General features: G+C 39.2%; 3 protein-coding genes across 5 annotated transcripts; 1 reads left to right on the forward strand and 2 right to left on the reverse strand.

The window, feature by feature from the left end:
* Positions 1-5,833: 5,833 nt before the first annotated feature.
* LOC126598484 (putative HVA22-like protein g) lies at positions 5,834-8,925 on the forward strand. 2 transcript variants are annotated; one of them, XM_050264847.1, is made up of 7 exons: positions 5,834-6,074; positions 6,187-6,264; positions 6,379-6,477; positions 7,614-7,670; positions 7,755-7,818; positions 8,102-8,317; positions 8,558-8,925. In XM_050264847.1, exons 2-7 carry the CDS (start codon positions 6,233-6,235, stop codon positions 8,801-8,803), a joined length of 714 nt encoding a protein of 237 aa, XP_050120804.1. In that variant the 5' UTR covers positions 5,834-6,074; positions 6,187-6,232; the 3' UTR covers positions 8,804-8,925. The 2 variants fall into 2 exon arrangements, with proteins under 2 accessions (XP_050120804.1, XP_050120803.1); XM_050264846.1 differs by lacking the exon at positions 5,834-6,074 and having other exon boundaries at positions 6,081-6,264.
* LOC126598485 (uncharacterized) lies at positions 7,847-9,701 on the reverse strand. 2 transcript variants are annotated; one of them, XM_050264848.1, is made up of 2 exons: positions 8,551-9,701; positions 7,847-8,425 (listed from the first exon to the last, which is right to left on the reverse strand). In XM_050264848.1, exon 1 carries the CDS (start codon positions 9,524-9,526, stop codon positions 8,981-8,983), a length of 546 nt encoding a protein of 181 aa, XP_050120805.1. In that variant the 5' UTR covers positions 9,527-9,701; the 3' UTR covers positions 7,847-8,425; positions 8,551-8,980. The 2 variants fall into 2 exon arrangements, with proteins under 2 accessions (XP_050120805.1, XP_050120806.1); XM_050264849.1 differs by having other exon boundaries at positions 7,847-8,435.
* Positions 9,702-10,703: 1,002 nt separating this feature from the next.
* Positions 10,704-15,526, reverse strand: LOC126598480 (transcription factor E2FA-like). The gene is made up of 14 exons (XM_050264841.1): positions 15,021-15,526; positions 14,050-14,233; positions 13,767-13,814; positions 13,577-13,662; positions 13,393-13,481; positions 13,233-13,287; positions 12,907-12,959; positions 12,772-12,822; positions 12,607-12,655; positions 12,456-12,521; positions 12,289-12,365; positions 11,950-12,181; positions 11,467-11,533; positions 10,704-11,341 (listed from the first exon to the last, which is right to left on the reverse strand). Exons 1-14 carry the CDS (start codon positions 15,237-15,239, stop codon positions 11,205-11,207), a joined length of 1,413 nt encoding a protein of 470 aa, XP_050120798.1. The 5' UTR covers positions 15,240-15,526; the 3' UTR covers positions 10,704-11,204.
* Positions 15,527-17,211: the final 1,685 nt, after the last annotated feature.

Here is a 17,211-nt window from a genome sequence, read left to right on the forward strand (position 1 = left end):
CATTGTGCTCGATCCTGTGTCATGTCCTTCGTTAGATCCAAGTACTCTAAGTCTTTTCTTAGAGTCTCTTCCAAAGTTTTCCTAGGTCTTCCTCTACCCCTTCGGCCCTGAACCTCTGTCCCATAGTCGCATCTTCTAATCGGAGCGTCAGTAGGCCTTCTTTGCACATGTCCAAACCACCGTAACCGATTTTCTCTCATCTTTCCTTCAATTTCGGCTACTCCTACTTTACCCCGGATATCCTCATTCCTAATCTTATCCTTTCTCGTGTGCCCACACATCCAACGAATCATCCTCATCTCCGCTACACCCATTTTGTGTACGTGTTGATGTTTCACCGCCCAACATTCTGTGCCATACAGCATCGCCGGCCTTATTGCCGTCCTATAAAATTTTCCCTTGAGCTTCAGTGGCATACGGCGGTCACATAACACGCCGGATGCACTCTTCCACTTCATCCATCCAGCTTGTATTCTATGGTTGAGATCTCCATCTAATTCTCCGTTCTTTTGCAAGATAGATCCTAGGTAACGAAAACGGTCGCTCTTTGGTATTTCTTGATCTCCGATCCTCACCCCTAACTCGTTTTGGCCTCCATTTGCACTGAACTTGCACTCCATATATTCTGTCTTTGATCGGCTTAGGCGAAGACCTTTAGATTCCAACACTTCTCTCCAAAGGTTAAGCTTTGCATTTACCCCTTCCTGAGTTTCATCTATCAACACTATATCGTCTGCGAACAGCATACACCAAGGAATATCATCTTGAATATGTCCTGTTAACTCATCCATTACCAACGCAAAAAGGTAAGGACTTAAGGATGAGCCTTGATGTAATCCTACAGTTATGGGAAAGCTTTCGGTTTGTCCTTCATGAGTTCTTACGGCAGTCTTTGCTCCTTCATACATATCCTTTATAGCTTGGATATATGCTACTCGTACTCCTTTCTTCTCTAAAATCCTCCAAAGAATGTCTCTTGGGACCCTATCATACGCTTTTTCCAAATCTATAAAGACCATGTGTAAATCCTTTTTCTCATCTCTATATCTTTCCATCAATCTTCGTAAGAGATAGATTGCCTCCATGGTTGAGCGCCCTGGCATGAACCCGAATTGGTTGTCCGAAACCCGTGTCTCTTGCCTCAATCTATGCTCAATGACTCTCTCCCAGAGCTTCATTGTATGACTCATTAGCTTAATACCCCTATAGTTCATGCAATTTTGTACGTCGCCCTTATTCTTGTAGATAGGCACCAAAGTGCTCGTTCGCCACTCATTTGGCATCTTCTTCGTTTTCAAAATCCTATTGAAAAGGTCAGTGAGCCATGTTATACCTGTCTCTCCCAAAAGTTTCCACACTTCGATTGGTATATCGTCTGGGCCTATTGCTTTTTTATGCTTCATCTTCTTCAAAGCTACAACCACTTCTTCCTTCCGGATTCGACGATAAAAAGAGTAGTTTCTACACTCTTCTGAGTTACTCAACTCCCCTAACGAAGCACTCATTTCATGTCCTTCATTGAAGAGATTATGAAAATAACCTCTCCATCTGTCTTTAACCGCGTTCTCTGTAGCAAGAACCTTTCCATCCTCATCCTTGATGCACCTCACTTGGTTTAGGTCCCTTGTCTTCTTTTCCCTTGCTCTAGATAGTTTATAGATATCCAACTCTCCTTCTTTGGTATCTAGTCGTTTATACATATCGTCGTAAGCCGCTAACTTAGCTTCTCTGACAGCTTTCTTCGCCTCTTGCTTCGCTTTTCTATACCTTTCACCATTTTCATCGGTCCTCTCCTTGTATAAGGCTTTACAACATTCCTTCTTAGCCTTCACCTTTGTTTGTACCTCCTCATTCCACCACCAAGATTCCTTTTGGTGTGGGGCAAAGCCCTTGGACTCTCCTAATACCTCTTTTGCTACTTTTCGGATACAACTAGCCATGGAATCCCACATTTGGCTAGCTTCCCCCTCTCTATCCCACACACATTGGGTGATTACCTTCTCTTTGAAAATAGCTTGTTTTTCTTCTTTTAGATTCCACCATCTAGTCCTTGGGCACTTCCAAGTCTTGTTCTTTTGTCTTACTCTTTTGATATGTACATCCATCACCAACAAGCGATGTTGATTAGCCACGCTCTCTCCTGGTATAACTTTGCAATCCTTACAAGTTATACGATCCCCTTTCCTCATTAGAAGAAAATCTATTTGTGTTTTTGACGACCCACTCTTGTAGGTGATCACATGTTCTTCTCTCTTCTTAAAGAAGGTGTTGGCTAAGAAGAGATCATATGCCATTGCAAAATCCAAGATAGCTTCCCCATCCTCGTTTCTCTCCCCAAAACCATGGCCACCATGAAAACCTCCATAGTTGCCTGTCTTCCTGCCCACGTGTCCATTTAAATCTCCTCCTATAAATAACTTCTCCGTCTGAGCAATTCCTTGCACCAAGTCTCCAAGATCTTCCCAAAATTTCTCCTTCGAACTCGTATCCAACCCTACTTGAGGTGCGTACGCACTAATCACATTGATAAGTTCTTGTCCTATTACAATCTTGATTGCCATGATTCTATCTCCTACCCTCTTGACATCTACAACATCTTGTACCAAGGTCTTGTCCACGATGATGCCAACACCGTTTCTCGTTCTATTTGTGCCCGAATACCAAAGTTTAAACCCTGAGTTTTCTAGATCATTTGCCTTACTACCAACCCACTTAGTTTCTTGTAGGCACATAATATTTATCCTTCTCCTCACCATAACTTCCACTACTTCCATAGATTTTCCCGTTAAGGTTCCTATATTCCACGTTCCTAAACGCATTTTGCTCTCTTGAACTCTACCCTTCTGTCCTAGCTTCTTCACCCTCCCCCGTCTAATAGGATCAAAGTACTTCTTTTGTGTGTCCCGGGTAAAGTTGATAGGAGCATATGCTCCCAAACAACTTTGAGTGGAGTCGTTCGAAAAGAAGTTTCTATGGCCCCCTTGCTCATTTAACACTGCATCCGGGTGCCGATGGAGATACAGCGACCCTTGCTCACTTATCACTGTGCTCGGGCCACACAGCGCGCCACTTACGGGTGACGCCCTAGCTTTAGCGCGATTTTGTTCTGGATTCATTTTCATAAGGATTCGACGTGATCATGGAGTGCCGGCTGTCGACTACCTGACGCCCTCCCCCTCCTCCTTTATCCGGGCTTGGGACCGGCCATGTAAGACATAGGCGGAGTTGTGCACAGTTAACCAATCTAGAAAAAATGATATGTTTATACAAATGAAATGGTGGGGCTATAAAGATAATATAACCAGTATATTAAAACGTCCGATCAGTTTGACAATCAAATTTAATGTAGGATCTCTATTGTCAAAAGAAAAGATAGACCCCAGATATATGTAAGTTATCTTCCTCTCGTTAGTGTGGGATCATTGACCCAAGGCTTGGAGTGGGGGAGCATTTTGCTGTAAACTTGTGATGCGGCGTGGATGTGACTAGTTCAAAGATAGTATTAGTTTGTAGTCACGTTTTCAGTTTAGTCTTATAGTGTTTCACGTTTAAAAAGATAGGTCAACCAAATGTTAAATGTCAAATACACCCTTGTTCCATCTGATTTTTTAAAGTCATTTGTCTGTCAGCTTCACTTTTGTTGTTTTGTTTTATCTTGTCTCTCGCTATTTTGTTTATTTGCAGTATTTAGTTCTTTAATATTTTTTTTTTAAAAAAGAACGAGTTGTGTCTCAACCTCCTTAGTCAATCATCGTGTAATTCAACAACGTTATAAATTAAATTTAAACAGTATCATATAAAAATCTCTACATTTTTTTTCTTAACTTTTTATCACAATGTATATATCTGTGTCAATAACCACTATATGAAGATGCATTTTTTTATGATTAAAACTGTTATGTTTATAAATACCAGAAGGTTATGCAATGTGATGTGGCAGAAGAAATAGGACGAGAATATATATAGTATTTGGGATGGGATTGGATTGGATTGGATTTTGTAAAGGTCAAGGTGTGTAAATTTAAGAGCATCTCTAATGACTCCCACTGCTAATTTTGAAGACTTATTTAGGCATTTTAAGGGAATATTAGGGTTCCTAAAAGAATATTGTCCGCAATGAAGGTCTTTATAGTATAATTCTTAGATGTAAGGACTAAAATATTAGAAAATTATTGTTCACTTCGTTGTAGTATTGTGGCCGTTAATAAAAACTAATAACCTATCCAACAGTTAAAAAAATGAAGTTCCAGAAATCATTCATGTGGGTGGGTTCAAAAAAAAAAAAAAAAAAAAAAACAAACAAAAAAGGAGTTGTCGTGTAACATTCATACATGAGTAGGTTTGTTTCCCACTCAAAATACACAGTGGGACTCACTCTTTGAGTCCCTATATACAGTCTTCACATTTGAGGATTTCTTTGAGATGTCCCTATATATGGGATATTTTGAGAACTTCTATTCAAAACCATTGGAGGTCTATTGTTCGTATTTATTAAGCTAGCAAAATAGAAATACATTTATCTTACTATTAATTAGATTTGGTAATTTTTTGTATGACCCGTTAATTTGACACGAAATAACACAAAAATAACAGGTTTCGGGTCAACCTATTAGCAGGCCACGTCATTATCGAGTTACATGTTAAGAACACGTAACGAATCGGGTCACCACTTAAGAAATTGTTAAGATAACATGTATGATACATAAACAACATGAACATGACATGTTTGCAAGGTTAAGACATTAGGTATAATAATAATTTCTTGCATGACCCATAAACCCGACACGAAATGACACGACCCCGTCACAAGTTGTGTCGTTGTTAGGTCACCTATTAAGAACTCATTAAGATAAAAGATTTGACACAACACAATACATTAAGATAACTTGTATGACACGAAAACAATATGAATATTGAACACGACAAACACGACCCGTTTGCCCAAAATTAAGTCTTCTTCTAGAATTTGAATTAACAAAAAGACATTCTTACCACTCAGTACTACGGTCTGATGATATTCCTCTTCACTTGGAAGTGAGATGTCTTAGATTCGAATCTCGTGAATAACAAATTTAATAACAAATTAGGTTACCCATTGTGTGGTTTTGCCTGTCTCCCTCTCTCCTTAATGTAAAAATATCAATGTACTAAAAAAAAAAAAAAAAAAAAAACTTTCGTAACGTATTTTGAATGTTTCCCCAAACTCTTATTCCTATACATAGATTATCTCATTTTCCTTTATAATTTCAATTTATTACAAAATCGTCTAAATAAATAATGTTTATATTAGAAATTATCTCAAATATGTGACCTCTTGCAATGTGATGCAACCTTTTACTTCTTTCCATACGAACCTCCTCCCTCCCTCTTTTTCTCTTTATTTTCATTTTAGTTTCGTGGAATTTTCTTTTCTTAATTAATTGTTAAAACAAAATATCGAACAGAAAAACCAAATTTTATTTTTGATGGAAATAAAAATAGGCAAAAGTTAAAAACAAATTCGCACCCTCTGGCAACTGGGTACCTTATATGTCAAATGACAAAAATACCCCTAAGAAGAACCAACTGCGAAACGGTAATTGAGGAATCCCGAGAAATCCCTTCCGCTCTCCCCCACAGACTTGCGTGTAAAATTGTAAGGAGGCGTCCATCGCAAGAAATCCTCCTTTTTTTTCTTTTAAAAATCCAAATCTCTGTTCATCTCTCATATATTAATTAAATTAATTAATTAACCTAAATCTGATCCTGTTGTGGATTAACAGCTTAACTCCCCAAAACTCCGTTGTATATATATAGGAATCGATACATATACTGATATACAAATATAGCATTTCTAGAAATTTGGCAATTCTTCCCGTCTCAAACTCCCTGCGAATCTCTCTCTCTCTCTCTCTATCTCTCTTGTTTCTCTCTCCTCGAAACACATTTTCCTTCACAGAATCAGAGTAAATAAAACCCCATTTCTTCTCAAAGAATAATATTAATCCCTTCCTTCTTGCTGTTTTATTGGAACTCCTCACTTGGTGGGCATTTGTGGTTCTATTTCTTCCTTTTAACTTGTTCTCAACGAGAAGGTGAGTCGATCAACGCTGGCCCGTCTTTCTGAAATCTCGACGTTCTATGCGTTTCGGGGTTCGAAGCAATGCAACTGTGGGGTTGATTTAAAAGTTCGGTTTCGTGTTGCAGGGATATAATTTATGTGTGTTGGTGTTTGATGTGAAGAGATTGAAAGATGTTGGGAAGCTTGCTAACCAGAATTCTTATGTATGTTAATGTTTTTTCATTAACGTTAATCCAGTTTTGGATCTTGATCTTCGACTTTACTTTTGGTTTTGTTTTTCGGGTTGGTTTTGACTTGTTTTGTTGGGGGGTGTGCAGATTGTTTCTTGGGTATGCATACCCAGCATTTGAGTGCTACAAAACAGTGGAGAAGAACAGAGTTGAGATTGAAGAACTCCGGTTTTGGTGTCAATACTGGTACGTAATTAAAAACCCAGTCGTTTTAGTCATATGCCAATATGGTAAGAGTCTTATATGAAAAGAAGATGTCAATATGACGATATTTCAAACCAACCATGTGACGTTGGAAAAAATTAAGGGGATTTTAACGAAAAGCTCTCGGTACTGTTTACTTTGACGAAAAACCACATTTTTACACTAAAAAGTCAATCTTAGTACTATTTACTTTACCCTTTATTTTGTCATTATCGTTAAAACTCAAAGTTTTCAAGTCATTTTTATTAGTTTTCATAAAAATTAAAGCACAAGGCAACACGTGATAGGTTTGAGACTCTGTTGTTTTGACATATTCGATTTATGTTCTTCCCCTTATAGGGTTGGTATGGTTGATGTTTGAAATTCATTTTGGTTCCGTTTTGGAAGAGTATTTTCATGTTTTGGTTGTCATCTCATATTGGTTAAGTTCAGATCCTTGGGTAGCAATTCGACCAATAATTTGTTCGTTATTTATTTATTTTTTATCTAAAAATGATTCATGAGATTGACATAACTTCTCATTTTGATTTTCGAGTTTGTCCACTACAATCAGTCATTTTGATCATTTTGTGAAAAATTTCCGTTAAATAAGGATAAAATGACAAAAATGCTCTCAATTTTGTCAAATTATTTTGGCCCAGTGTTTATTAAATTGAGGGTATTTTTTTGTTATTTTATCCTCATTGAGGGTATTTTTGTCATTTTATCTTTATTTAACATAGATTTTTCACAAAATGACCAAAATAATTGATGGTGGACAAACTCAGAGACCAAAGTGAGGAGTTATACCAATTTCAAAGATAATTTTGACTAAAATGCCTTAAAATATAGAAGAAAAAGTATAGAGAGAAAATGTTGTAGATTCAATTTTAATGTAAAAATAAACTTTACCTTATCTGAATAATTATACGTATCTGAAGTTTATTTTGATGAAATTAATGTTTTTATTTTATCCGAGTTCCTTCTTTTTCTTTTGAGTCCCTATCATTGTAAACATATCATTAAAGCATTTTGGTGTCTTATGTGGATGTATAGTTACATGTTGTGGGCATGTTTGATTGAGCTCTAAATTGGTAATGTCTAGTTGAATATGCAATAACGACATGTCGTTTTCACAGGATAATTGTGGCAATGCTCACAGTTCTTGAGAGGGCTGGAGATGTATTCATCTCATGGTACAAGTCACTCTCTTACTATAAACTCATTTTGCATACCACATTTTAAATTTAATTTGACATTTGAATTGTGAAAATTTGAAGGTTGCCCATGTATGGTGAAGGGAAGGTGGCCCTTTTTATATACCTATGGTGTCCAAAGACCAAGGTAAGAAACACATAACGCCTCGCTAGACTTATGTTAGCAAACTGTGAATTTGAAGACGATCGATTATACATTCCGTCAACTCTGACAACATAAAATGACAATTTGAAATGTGCATACTTTGTGCTAGACTTATGCTAGCAGACTATAAGTCCGACCGACTACACAAACATTAAGATAACAATTAACCTGATTAGAGGTCCACATTCATAGTCTGACAATATAAAGACGGTTGCACGGATTTTCAATTTGACTCATTGGAATGGCGTTTGAAATGCGGTTGCAGGGAACTTTCTTTGTGTACAAGACCTTCCTGAGGCCATATGTAGCAAAGCATGAGACAGACATAGACAGGAAGTTGCTGGAGATGAGAGCAAGAGCCTGGGATTTGACGGTACTCTACTGGCAGAACTTCGCCCAATATGGCCACGCTGCTTTCCTCCAAGCCCTTCGGTACATGGCTGCTAACTCCGCAAAGTTCGCCACCAAACCCACCACCGAGGTACGCCACATTCACAGTGCAATTCAATTGTCGGGTTTTTCCAGTATCGATCGAAGTTTAGTATGTATGTGCCGGAATTCTTGATCGCACATTCAGTCGTTCATTCACCTGGTTCATGCTATGCGTGATCACATACAATTCTCAGCAAGAAACAGTTTCTCGTACACGAAAACAAAGATTTGAATTCTCCTGGGAAACAAGTTACTGAAAATTCATTGTTTTTTTTAACCAACCTCGCAGTCGCAGACAGTCGATGATGATCAGCAGGACACAGCAGCGCCGCTACGTAAACCGAGCGGGAAGAACAAGTGGCAGCCAGGATCCCCACCAGCAACACCAAATGGCAGAGCCACCACAGTCAACCGCGCCATGTCTGAGACTCCGAGGTCCCCCAAGGTGGTTCATCCCCGACATCAAACGGATGGTGGGCAGGTTGACGAGTTGACTGAGAAGCTCCGGCTCAGGCGTTCTAAGCCAATCCAGTGAGAGAGATTAGATTGTAATCACAAAAAACAAGAACAAAAATTGTACAAAACCCAGAAACAGAAATCGATTGATTGATTCATCGAACTCCGAATTCAAATTTAAATTCAAATTCTTTCATTCAATTGTGTTTTCTTTTGAGCCGAAGTATATACAGATGAACAAAAATGGCAGACTGGGTTAGGTGGCGAGCCCGGTACAGAGGAGTGTGCGGCGGAGGGCTCGGGAGAGGAGGGGGACGATGCGGTTGGTGAAGAAGGAGAGGCAGGGGGAGAGCTTTTGGCAGAGGCGGCGAAGGAAGTTTGGGCCCGATGGGCCGGAGGTGGAGGACATGGGCTGGAGGTAGGCCCAGGCGGCCTGTTTCACGAGGCGGTTGCGGATGGAGATTTCGTAGCCGGAGTTGTTGGCGGAGGCGGCGGTGGGGGAGTTAGCGGCGGAGGAGGGGAGCAGGTCTTTGAGAGAAGTGTAGGATTCGGAGCTCTTGTGGGAGAGGAACTCCAGGTCCAGTTGAGGGGGTGCTGGGGGCGAAACGTCACCGTTTGGGAAGGTGGAGCTGTGGAGGCGCTGGAGATGCTTGGTCGCTGAGGTGGGAGTGGTGGTGTCGGAGAGGAGGCTGAGCTTGGCGGGGACCACCACGGAAGTGGAGATGGAGTTTCTGCGGCCGAGCTTGCTTGACGGGAGTAGTGGGCCCGCCGGGTATGAGCTGAGTAGGGTGGAATCGTCCATAGTAGAGCAGCTGAAAGCAAAGCAGAAGAAGAAACAACAAAATATGAGAGAGAGAGAGGGAGAGAGGGAGAGAGGGAGGGAATGGAACGTGAAACGCGGGGTTGGGTTTCCCGCGGGGTGCGTTTTGGCAATAATTGGCCTAAAACAAACGTCGTTTTTGTCTCTAAGCGTATAACACTATCTTATCTTATTATTTGTTTTAAAAGATTGATGTTTGCGGTCCCGCGAATTTCTGGTTGGGGCCACCGGGGCCACCCGCATGCGCTCAAATCCTAGTTGCAACTTGAAAGGAGAGGGAGGCTGCGCACACTACTAGTCAACAAGTAAACTCGATACTAGGATGGAAGTTATGCTTGGAAACTAATGGAACAAGAGAAATACTAATGAAACTCTCTTAAGTTAGATTTTTTATAGATACCGGAACTGATAACATAGCGAAAAAACTTTTGAAAATGAGTTTAAATTGTTGGAGTGTTAAAGTATTTATATTGATCAATCATGTCATATAGGTCATTTAACGTTAATTTATGTCCGAAGGCATTCTTGGAGTGACCTCGTAGTTCCTATGGGGTGGAGACGATGGGGTCTGTCCATAGATTTTCTTCTTTTGGCCGCATTTCTTTCAAACAGTTGAAGTGAGATAGCGCATCAAGCTATTCGCAAGGACCAGCTTGATCCTCTTCTCCAATGATCCCAGATGAGGGAACCTTAATAAAGCGTCGATATTATAAAATATAGTGTAAAACACATAAGGTGACAGAGCCCTTAGAAAGTCTCACTTTTGAGAATGTCTCTTTAACATTTCTCATGGAACAATTCTTCACGCACAAGACGTCGATTGCATTTCTCTAAAAGAACTAGATATGAATCAGGGATGGTCAATGGGTGTCCATAAATACTCCAGTCCACATCACCATTAGCACCATCACACACAAATATCACCACTAACTATCGCAATTATCACAAATCTATACTTAAATGTATCAATGTTATTGAAAATTACAGCTATACCTTAGGGTTGTATTTCAAGGATCGAAACACTTGACAGGATAACTGCATATCGTTGGGACCTGGAAAAGCAGGTGCTAGTAGAGACAAAATAGAGACAGCATTGGTGCACGATGGATATAAACCGATTAGTGTTGTAATAAGGAGACACGAAACCCGGACAATAACATTCTTAAGAAAATAGAATCAGATTAAACTCAGGACTAGAAAATCTCTGCTGCCGTAACAATATCCAGCATGCCTGTCCTGCGACATGTTTAAAATCACAGCATTTACAGACAAGGATTCCAAACAGAACCCCCCACGGTGTATGCATGCAGTAAACAATGAGCATGCATCGTACAACTAGATTATGCCATTTAGATTCAGCATTACTTTTCTCCCGTATGTAGCGCTGCCTACCGTTATTGGATGTGCCATCCCTCAATGTTTCGTTCCTCGCTGAATATCCGCCGCTTCTACGGTTTAACGATCAACTCTTTATTCCTACAACAGGGTTCTAAGACATACTGAACTGTACAGTATAACAATAACTCCCAGCTTGTCATCCATAAACTTCTTCCAAATGCATTGCCGGTGTTGCATCTAGCAATACTCGACAGTGATGGAAGGCGGCCGATGGGGTAGATACATGAGATTTCTACAGATACTCCGTTACACAAACGAAGATTCACCTTTGAGTGAAGTTAACAGCATGAGATGGGACTTCAACAACCCTAGATGGAGGAGTTTGCGGCCTTGAAGTACTAACATCAGTCACTCCAAAGTCAGCATGAAGAATGTCCGTCCCATTCCATCCAACACCAGCTGAAGTTGTTATAGTGAAGGAACTGATCATTCACACAGTGAAGTATTAATTTAATTGAAAAGAAAACAGAAAGAGTGGGAAGAGAGTGAAAAGAAAAAGGGGGAACAATTTTGAAAAAGGATACAATCCGTCCTCCACATATCTGTAATGCTAACTTCGGCATCAGACAAAAGCCAGTAGTCTGCATCATTCTGTAACAATAACAAAAAAATATTTAGTATTAGCAAGACTCTAAATATTTTGTCTATGTATACATGGTTCTGAAAAATCTTTTACGGGAGCATATGGAACTCCGCTTGCTCTATTTTTCTGGCAAAGGTTGCAATAGGTCCGACAAAAGCATCCATGTAACAAGTCTTCCTATATTTTGCTCAGCTTTCTGATATCATCATACAAACATATAAAAGCGTACGTCTTATGTTGTACCTTCATATAACTATGTGAGAAGTAGTCCAGTTAACAATCTTCAAATCTGAGACTTATACGGAAGCTACACTAATTCTCTTGTCATTGTCAATAGTTGACTTTCAGTCTTGGAATGATGTTTTTCTCTTTTACCTTTGCAAGTTACATAAGAAGACAAATCAGTCAGAACAACTATACTTACATCAACATCAGAAGGAACAATCTTCATCATTCCCCCAGCAAACTCCTGAGAAGCGTTCATGTCAGAGCACGTGTGATGAACCTGTTGCAGCCAAGGCTCAATTTCCTTCCCGCTGCTTTCCACAGTTACCACTTCTGTTGTTGAATGTTCGTTGGACCCAGAACCAGAAGCAATTGGGAAGTTCACAGGTGGTTCAGCACCATGCACATCCTCGAACTTTTCCTCAAATTGACTAACACCAAATAATACACGCAAAACAATACACAAATAAATAAAAAGGGAGAGGACCTCAAATGTAAAACGATGTTCGTCCACAAAAGAAAAAAAAGGAAACCATACCTGACAAGGTAGACATCAATGGGCCCCATTGTGCTTCTAAGTATTATCCTGTATCTCCTCTGTGGATAGTCAACAGCCTGGTGCATATTGAAGAAGAATTCAGTTATGTATCAAAGAGAAAAGGAATATAAAACATTTACCTTCAGAAAAATTTATGCTTGACTTACTTCATCAGGATCTGGGACTTCCAAGGTGGTTCCATGTGGAGCTTTAATTGCTATCAGGGTTTCATTCTGAAAAAGAAAAGGCGTAATTAACCTAATGGAAAACACTAAACCATCATAGAAATCAGTGTTAGATGTGATGTGTGGAACTCACGTGGAAGCAAGGTAGGCCCTTAATGTCATCTTCAGTCACAAAAAGCCACCTAGAGTAAGAGTAGAAGATAAGAATCTATTTATATACATAGAAGCAAGTGACTAACAATACAAACATAAAAAAGAAAGACAAATTATATGAGAAAATCAATGGACAAGATGATACTTTCGGTTGTTTTCATTTTCGCTCAAATCCCTCAACTTTTCTTGCATCTCTCTGCACAAGGGTGGAGGCGTCAGCACTTTTCAAAAGTCTCGAGACAGAAAATTGGAGTCCAAAAAGAAAATTAACCACATAAACCTTATTCGATCATCTAATCTGCGCTCTTGTAAGGATAGGTTTTCAACTTCTGCCTGCAGGACACACCACAACTTAGGCTTTCAACTTGCTTAAAGAAGCTACTAAATTGTCAAAGTTTCTTTTTTAACACCATGATTTTTGTAGCAATCTAGACAGTTGACATTGTTGGTCTATAAATTAAGAAACATTATGTGAACCTGAGTTCAGCAGTTTTTATGTACTACAGACAAATCCCTGCTAGTGACAATTCAAAGAACAACATAATTAATATATAAATAAATAAGTTCCTGACCTTTGCATTACAAGAACTTGCAACATTGAAATACCTGTAATATAGAGAGATCACCATCCAACTCCCCTGGCATTGAAGCATCAAATCCCCTAATCAATCATTTAACCCATCCTTGTGTAAGTTTCCATGTGTACCAAATCTTATTAGAACTTGAAAATGAAAGGAAATTTTTAGAATAAACTATCAAAGATTACTTCCAACGTATCCTGTTCTTCAGCTTCTTTTCAATGAGACCTATTCCTTCCAAAACATTTGTAATGTCATATATCCGCCTCTTCTGAACCTGTTTCATTTGTAAAACCGTCAATCAGTACACCACCAAATGCAGAGAATTTGTGTTAGTGTGTATATATATACACCCTGACAGAAAATGATTACCTCCAAAGTTTCTGCTGCTTTGTTTAGATCAAGAATTCCATCCTCTGCACGCTTAATCAAATTGATGAACTTTTTTGTCAACAGACCTGGACAATTTAAGCACAGTTATATCAAAGTGACACCATATGACAGCCTTGAGAACTCTAAAAACCACACATGTCAAAGAGAAGAAAACTCATTCTCCGATTACCTAGAGAACTGTCATAACGACAGCTTCCGGCTGGAGTAGAAGGGGAACCTGCATGTTATTGTTGACAGAAGCAATCCAATTAGATTCTTAATATCTATGGAACAAGATAGTCGACAGTTCTAGGTGTATTTAATCCAGGGAGAAAGAAGACTTCATTAATATCAACAATGCTATGCAAGCTCTTTCTCGTGGACGGCTCCATCTGAAGCTCATCTTGGTGATTCTCAAGTTAGGTCAAAACTGTAGAGGTCAAGCAAAAAACTTAAGAGATAAGAAGACTCACCAACAATTGACACAGGCGTCTGAGGTCCGGATCTACCACCCTTGGAAGCCTTTGACCTGTTGTTTACCCTTCCCCCTTTTGCAGACACAGGAGTCTGAAGGGGACTCTGTATAACATTAGTATTTCCAGGACTGCTGGTCCAATCACTGTACCCTACTTCATTGTTGTCCTTCTGAGTAAGTTGCTGAAAAACACCAGCAAAGTCAAAGGATGCTCATTAAAAAAATAGGCACAAGGTGACTTAGCAACCATACTACTTAAAATGCCTGTAGTGGCTATGCGACATTATGATCTCGGTGAGATGAACACTGGAAATCAATCTAGATGAAATGGAGGATGGAGAATGGAACTGCTATCGTTGTCATTATACCCAATTACCCCACACCTGATCAAGAAACTAACACACCCCATGAGCAACAATTGATTCTAAATAGGAGCCAAATACTACAACTTGAAAGTCTACTTCCAAATCAGTACCTTCACTCCAGATTAGGCAACACATTTAAGTGCGATGCACCTCAACACCATATCATTTCTCAGTCTTCCCCTCATCGCCAACATTTAGCACAATACTTCACCTTGACAAGTTGCATTATGCACTAGACTTACAATTGTCGTTTTTCTCCGGTTGCAAATAACAATTGCAGTTTTGGGTTAGCCAAACTTACAAATTTACAACATAGTTATAAATATTTTTAGAAGTACCACCAATTTACAATATATCTTAAGAAGCACTACCTTAGAGGTAAGTGAATAAGAATAGCTTATGACCTAAAAATTAACATTTATGAGCTAATCCAAATCTTCTAATTACAAATTGTTCCAAATCTCACACAAAACCCTAAACACAAAAATCAATCACAATCACCAGAATTACCCTTAATTCTTTGAACAATTACAGCGCAATTCACCCAAACAAACCAACGCAGTGAGATTGACACAATGATATCCAAGGAAAAGACAACACTCACAGGAGATCGAACAAGAATAGCTTCAGGTTCTTGGTCCCCAGCTCTGCGAGGACCGCCGGAGAATCGATGATAATTGTCGGGAGGGAACGGCTGCGGCTTCGTGGACTCGAACGCGAGGTGACGCCTCAACGGCGGCAGAATCTGGGAGCCGCCGCCGCCGCCGTTAGCTGCCGTCGCCGGCGGTGCTTGGCGGTTGGGTGCTCGAGCGAAGCCGGACATAGAGGGATCGACCGGGTTGAACTAGCGGCGGTCTCCGATTGCCGAGAGACGGCCGGAGAAGGAGAGAGGTGGATCTTCAGGTTTGGGGAATCCGGAGAGAATCGGAGGGAGGGCGGAGGAGGGGCGGGGGTTTAGGGTTTATGGGGAGGCGAAATGGGATCCGAGAAGGGTAGAGAGAGAAAGAGAGAGGGGGTTTAGAGAGAGAAAGTGAGGGTTAGTGAGGGAAAGTGTGTTTATGGGGGTTAGGGGAGGAGCTAGCAGAAAACGAGGGAAGGGAGGGAATTTTTAGTTTCGGATAGATGTGGAGGGAACACGGCGAAAAAAATTAATTTGTTTACTTTTTTTCCTATTTTCCACCCCTGCCATTTTCCTATTTGTATTGTGGCCCTAGGAATATACATAATAAAATAGAATTAGAACGATTAAAGATAATATCAAAACAATTAAAAGTTGACTTGTACAAAATTGTCACTAGGTCAATTTTTCTTCGTCTGTATAGTTTTAGTTTGAAATATAACTAAAGAAGATCCATGATATATGGTTAAAAAAATTATCAAATCGAGCGGTAGCTTGAACTCATTTGGTTAGCAAAATGAGCTTTTCAAGAATAAACTTCTCATGCTCATTCCTATGCTAGAAGGGAACATTTTTTTTCAATGTTTAGAAATAATTGAAAAATGTAAACGAGGGAATACCATTTTTATTTCATTTCCACATCTGATTTATGGGGCAATAAGAATCAAATGCATATATTTTTTCAGTAAGAGCGTTATGTTTCATATTCAAAAGTGGTATATTAAACATCTTGGATAATTAAGAAATTTTAAAAATATAAAAAAAACCTTTAAATGTCTTCCCAAGTCGTGGACACAAAATTTTCCAAAAGATGGTCAAACGCATGAAATACCTTCTTTATAGGTATGTTGTAGGTTTTCTAATTTTATTGTTGTTGCACCAAACATGGGATTTTTTTCACATACTTATTCACAATCTTCTAGTCTGCAAACCAAATGAAAGGGACATGACTGAAGTTAACGTGAGTGCAATAGTTATACTATGGTAAGATACAAGAAACTACGTTTAGTTATTATGGGTTTATCAAGACCAACATAAACAAGCTAATCCAAAATGTGTTATTCTAATTATAACTAGAATTTGTCACAACCTTCAATTTTAAAATTAAGATGCAATTAGACTATATGTTGTTGATTAAGTCGAGGCATTACGAATGAGAAATAAAATGTAAAAAAAACACCAAAAGGGGAAAAATGGTATACTGGATGGCCATTTTCGAATTATCCCAAAAGGATGGGGCAAAAGTGCAGAAAAGACAACAAACGAAAAATACAAGAAGAATCGCCGATCCGCGCCTTTATTTGGCTTTAAATAAAAAAATATTCTGATTACTTGGCGGCTCATTTCTCACTGTCTCTCACATCTGCTCCAACCCTAACTTCCCCAACCAACTTCAGCTAACAACAACGTACATGTTTACTTTTGTGAAATTACTATTTGACGGAAAGTTACGGGCCCGTTTGGTGTTTGATTTGAGTCTAGATTTTTTTTTTAATTCAAATTTTTTTTTTTAAATTTATGGGTGAAAATAATTGTACAGTAATTCTATTTTGCAAAATTGGACCTCGAAAATTTTAAAACAGCCGTATTATTTGAGAACAACAAAAGTCAAGTTTTAGAGTTTGCTGTTCAATAGTCTAATTTACGTATTATCACTTTTGATCTCTCATTTCTCACGTGGGACTCTCTCTCTCCCTAATGTGCTTCTATCTTCAATCAAAGGTCAAGTTGAGTTCCTAGGCTCAAGATGTAATAGATGAAAACGGATGTCACGGTTTTTGCCTATCATTAATCAGTGTTATCCTACCGTTCGCCGGTAGAATCCCGGCCGAATTTCTACAATCTCTCTACCTCTCTCTTCTGATCTCATCACTTTACTCACTCTCCTTTGGCAGCT

Source organism: Malus sylvestris, chromosome 14 (assembly GCF_916048215.2).
Source record: "Malus sylvestris chromosome 14, drMalSylv7.2, whole genome shotgun sequence".
Lineage (NCBI taxonomy): Eukaryota > Viridiplantae > Streptophyta > Magnoliopsida > Rosales > Rosaceae > Malus > Malus sylvestris.

Excerpts from the sequence above, each read along its gene's own strand:
- LOC126598485 (XM_050264848.1), bottom strand. The coding sequence starts at position 9,526 with ATGGACGATTCCACCCTACTCAGCTCATACCCGGCGGGCCCACTACTC.
- LOC126598480 (XM_050264841.1), bottom strand. The coding sequence starts at position 15,239 with ATGTCCGGCTTCGCTCGAGCACCCAACCGCCAAGCACCGCCGGCGACG. Across the intron at positions 12,522-12,606 it reads AGGGCCTACCTTGCTTCCAC|AATGAAACCCTGATAGCAAT; the intron begins GTGAGTTCCACA and ends TTTCTTTTTCAG. Across the intron at positions 12,366-12,455 it reads AAGTCCCAGATCCTGATGAA|GCTGTTGACTATCCACAGAG; the intron begins GTAAGTCAAGCA and ends AATATGCACCAG.
- LOC126598484 (XM_050264847.1), top strand. The coding sequence starts at position 6,233 with ATGTTGGGAAGCTTGCTAACCAGAATTCTTAT. Across the intron at positions 6,265-6,378 it reads TTGCTAACCAGAATTCTTAT|ATTGTTTCTTGGGTATGCAT; the intron begins GTATGTTAATGT and ends GGGGGTGTGCAG. Across the intron at positions 8,318-8,557 it reads CCACCAAACCCACCACCGAG|TCGCAGACAGTCGATGATGA; the intron begins GTACGCCACATT and ends CCAACCTCGCAG.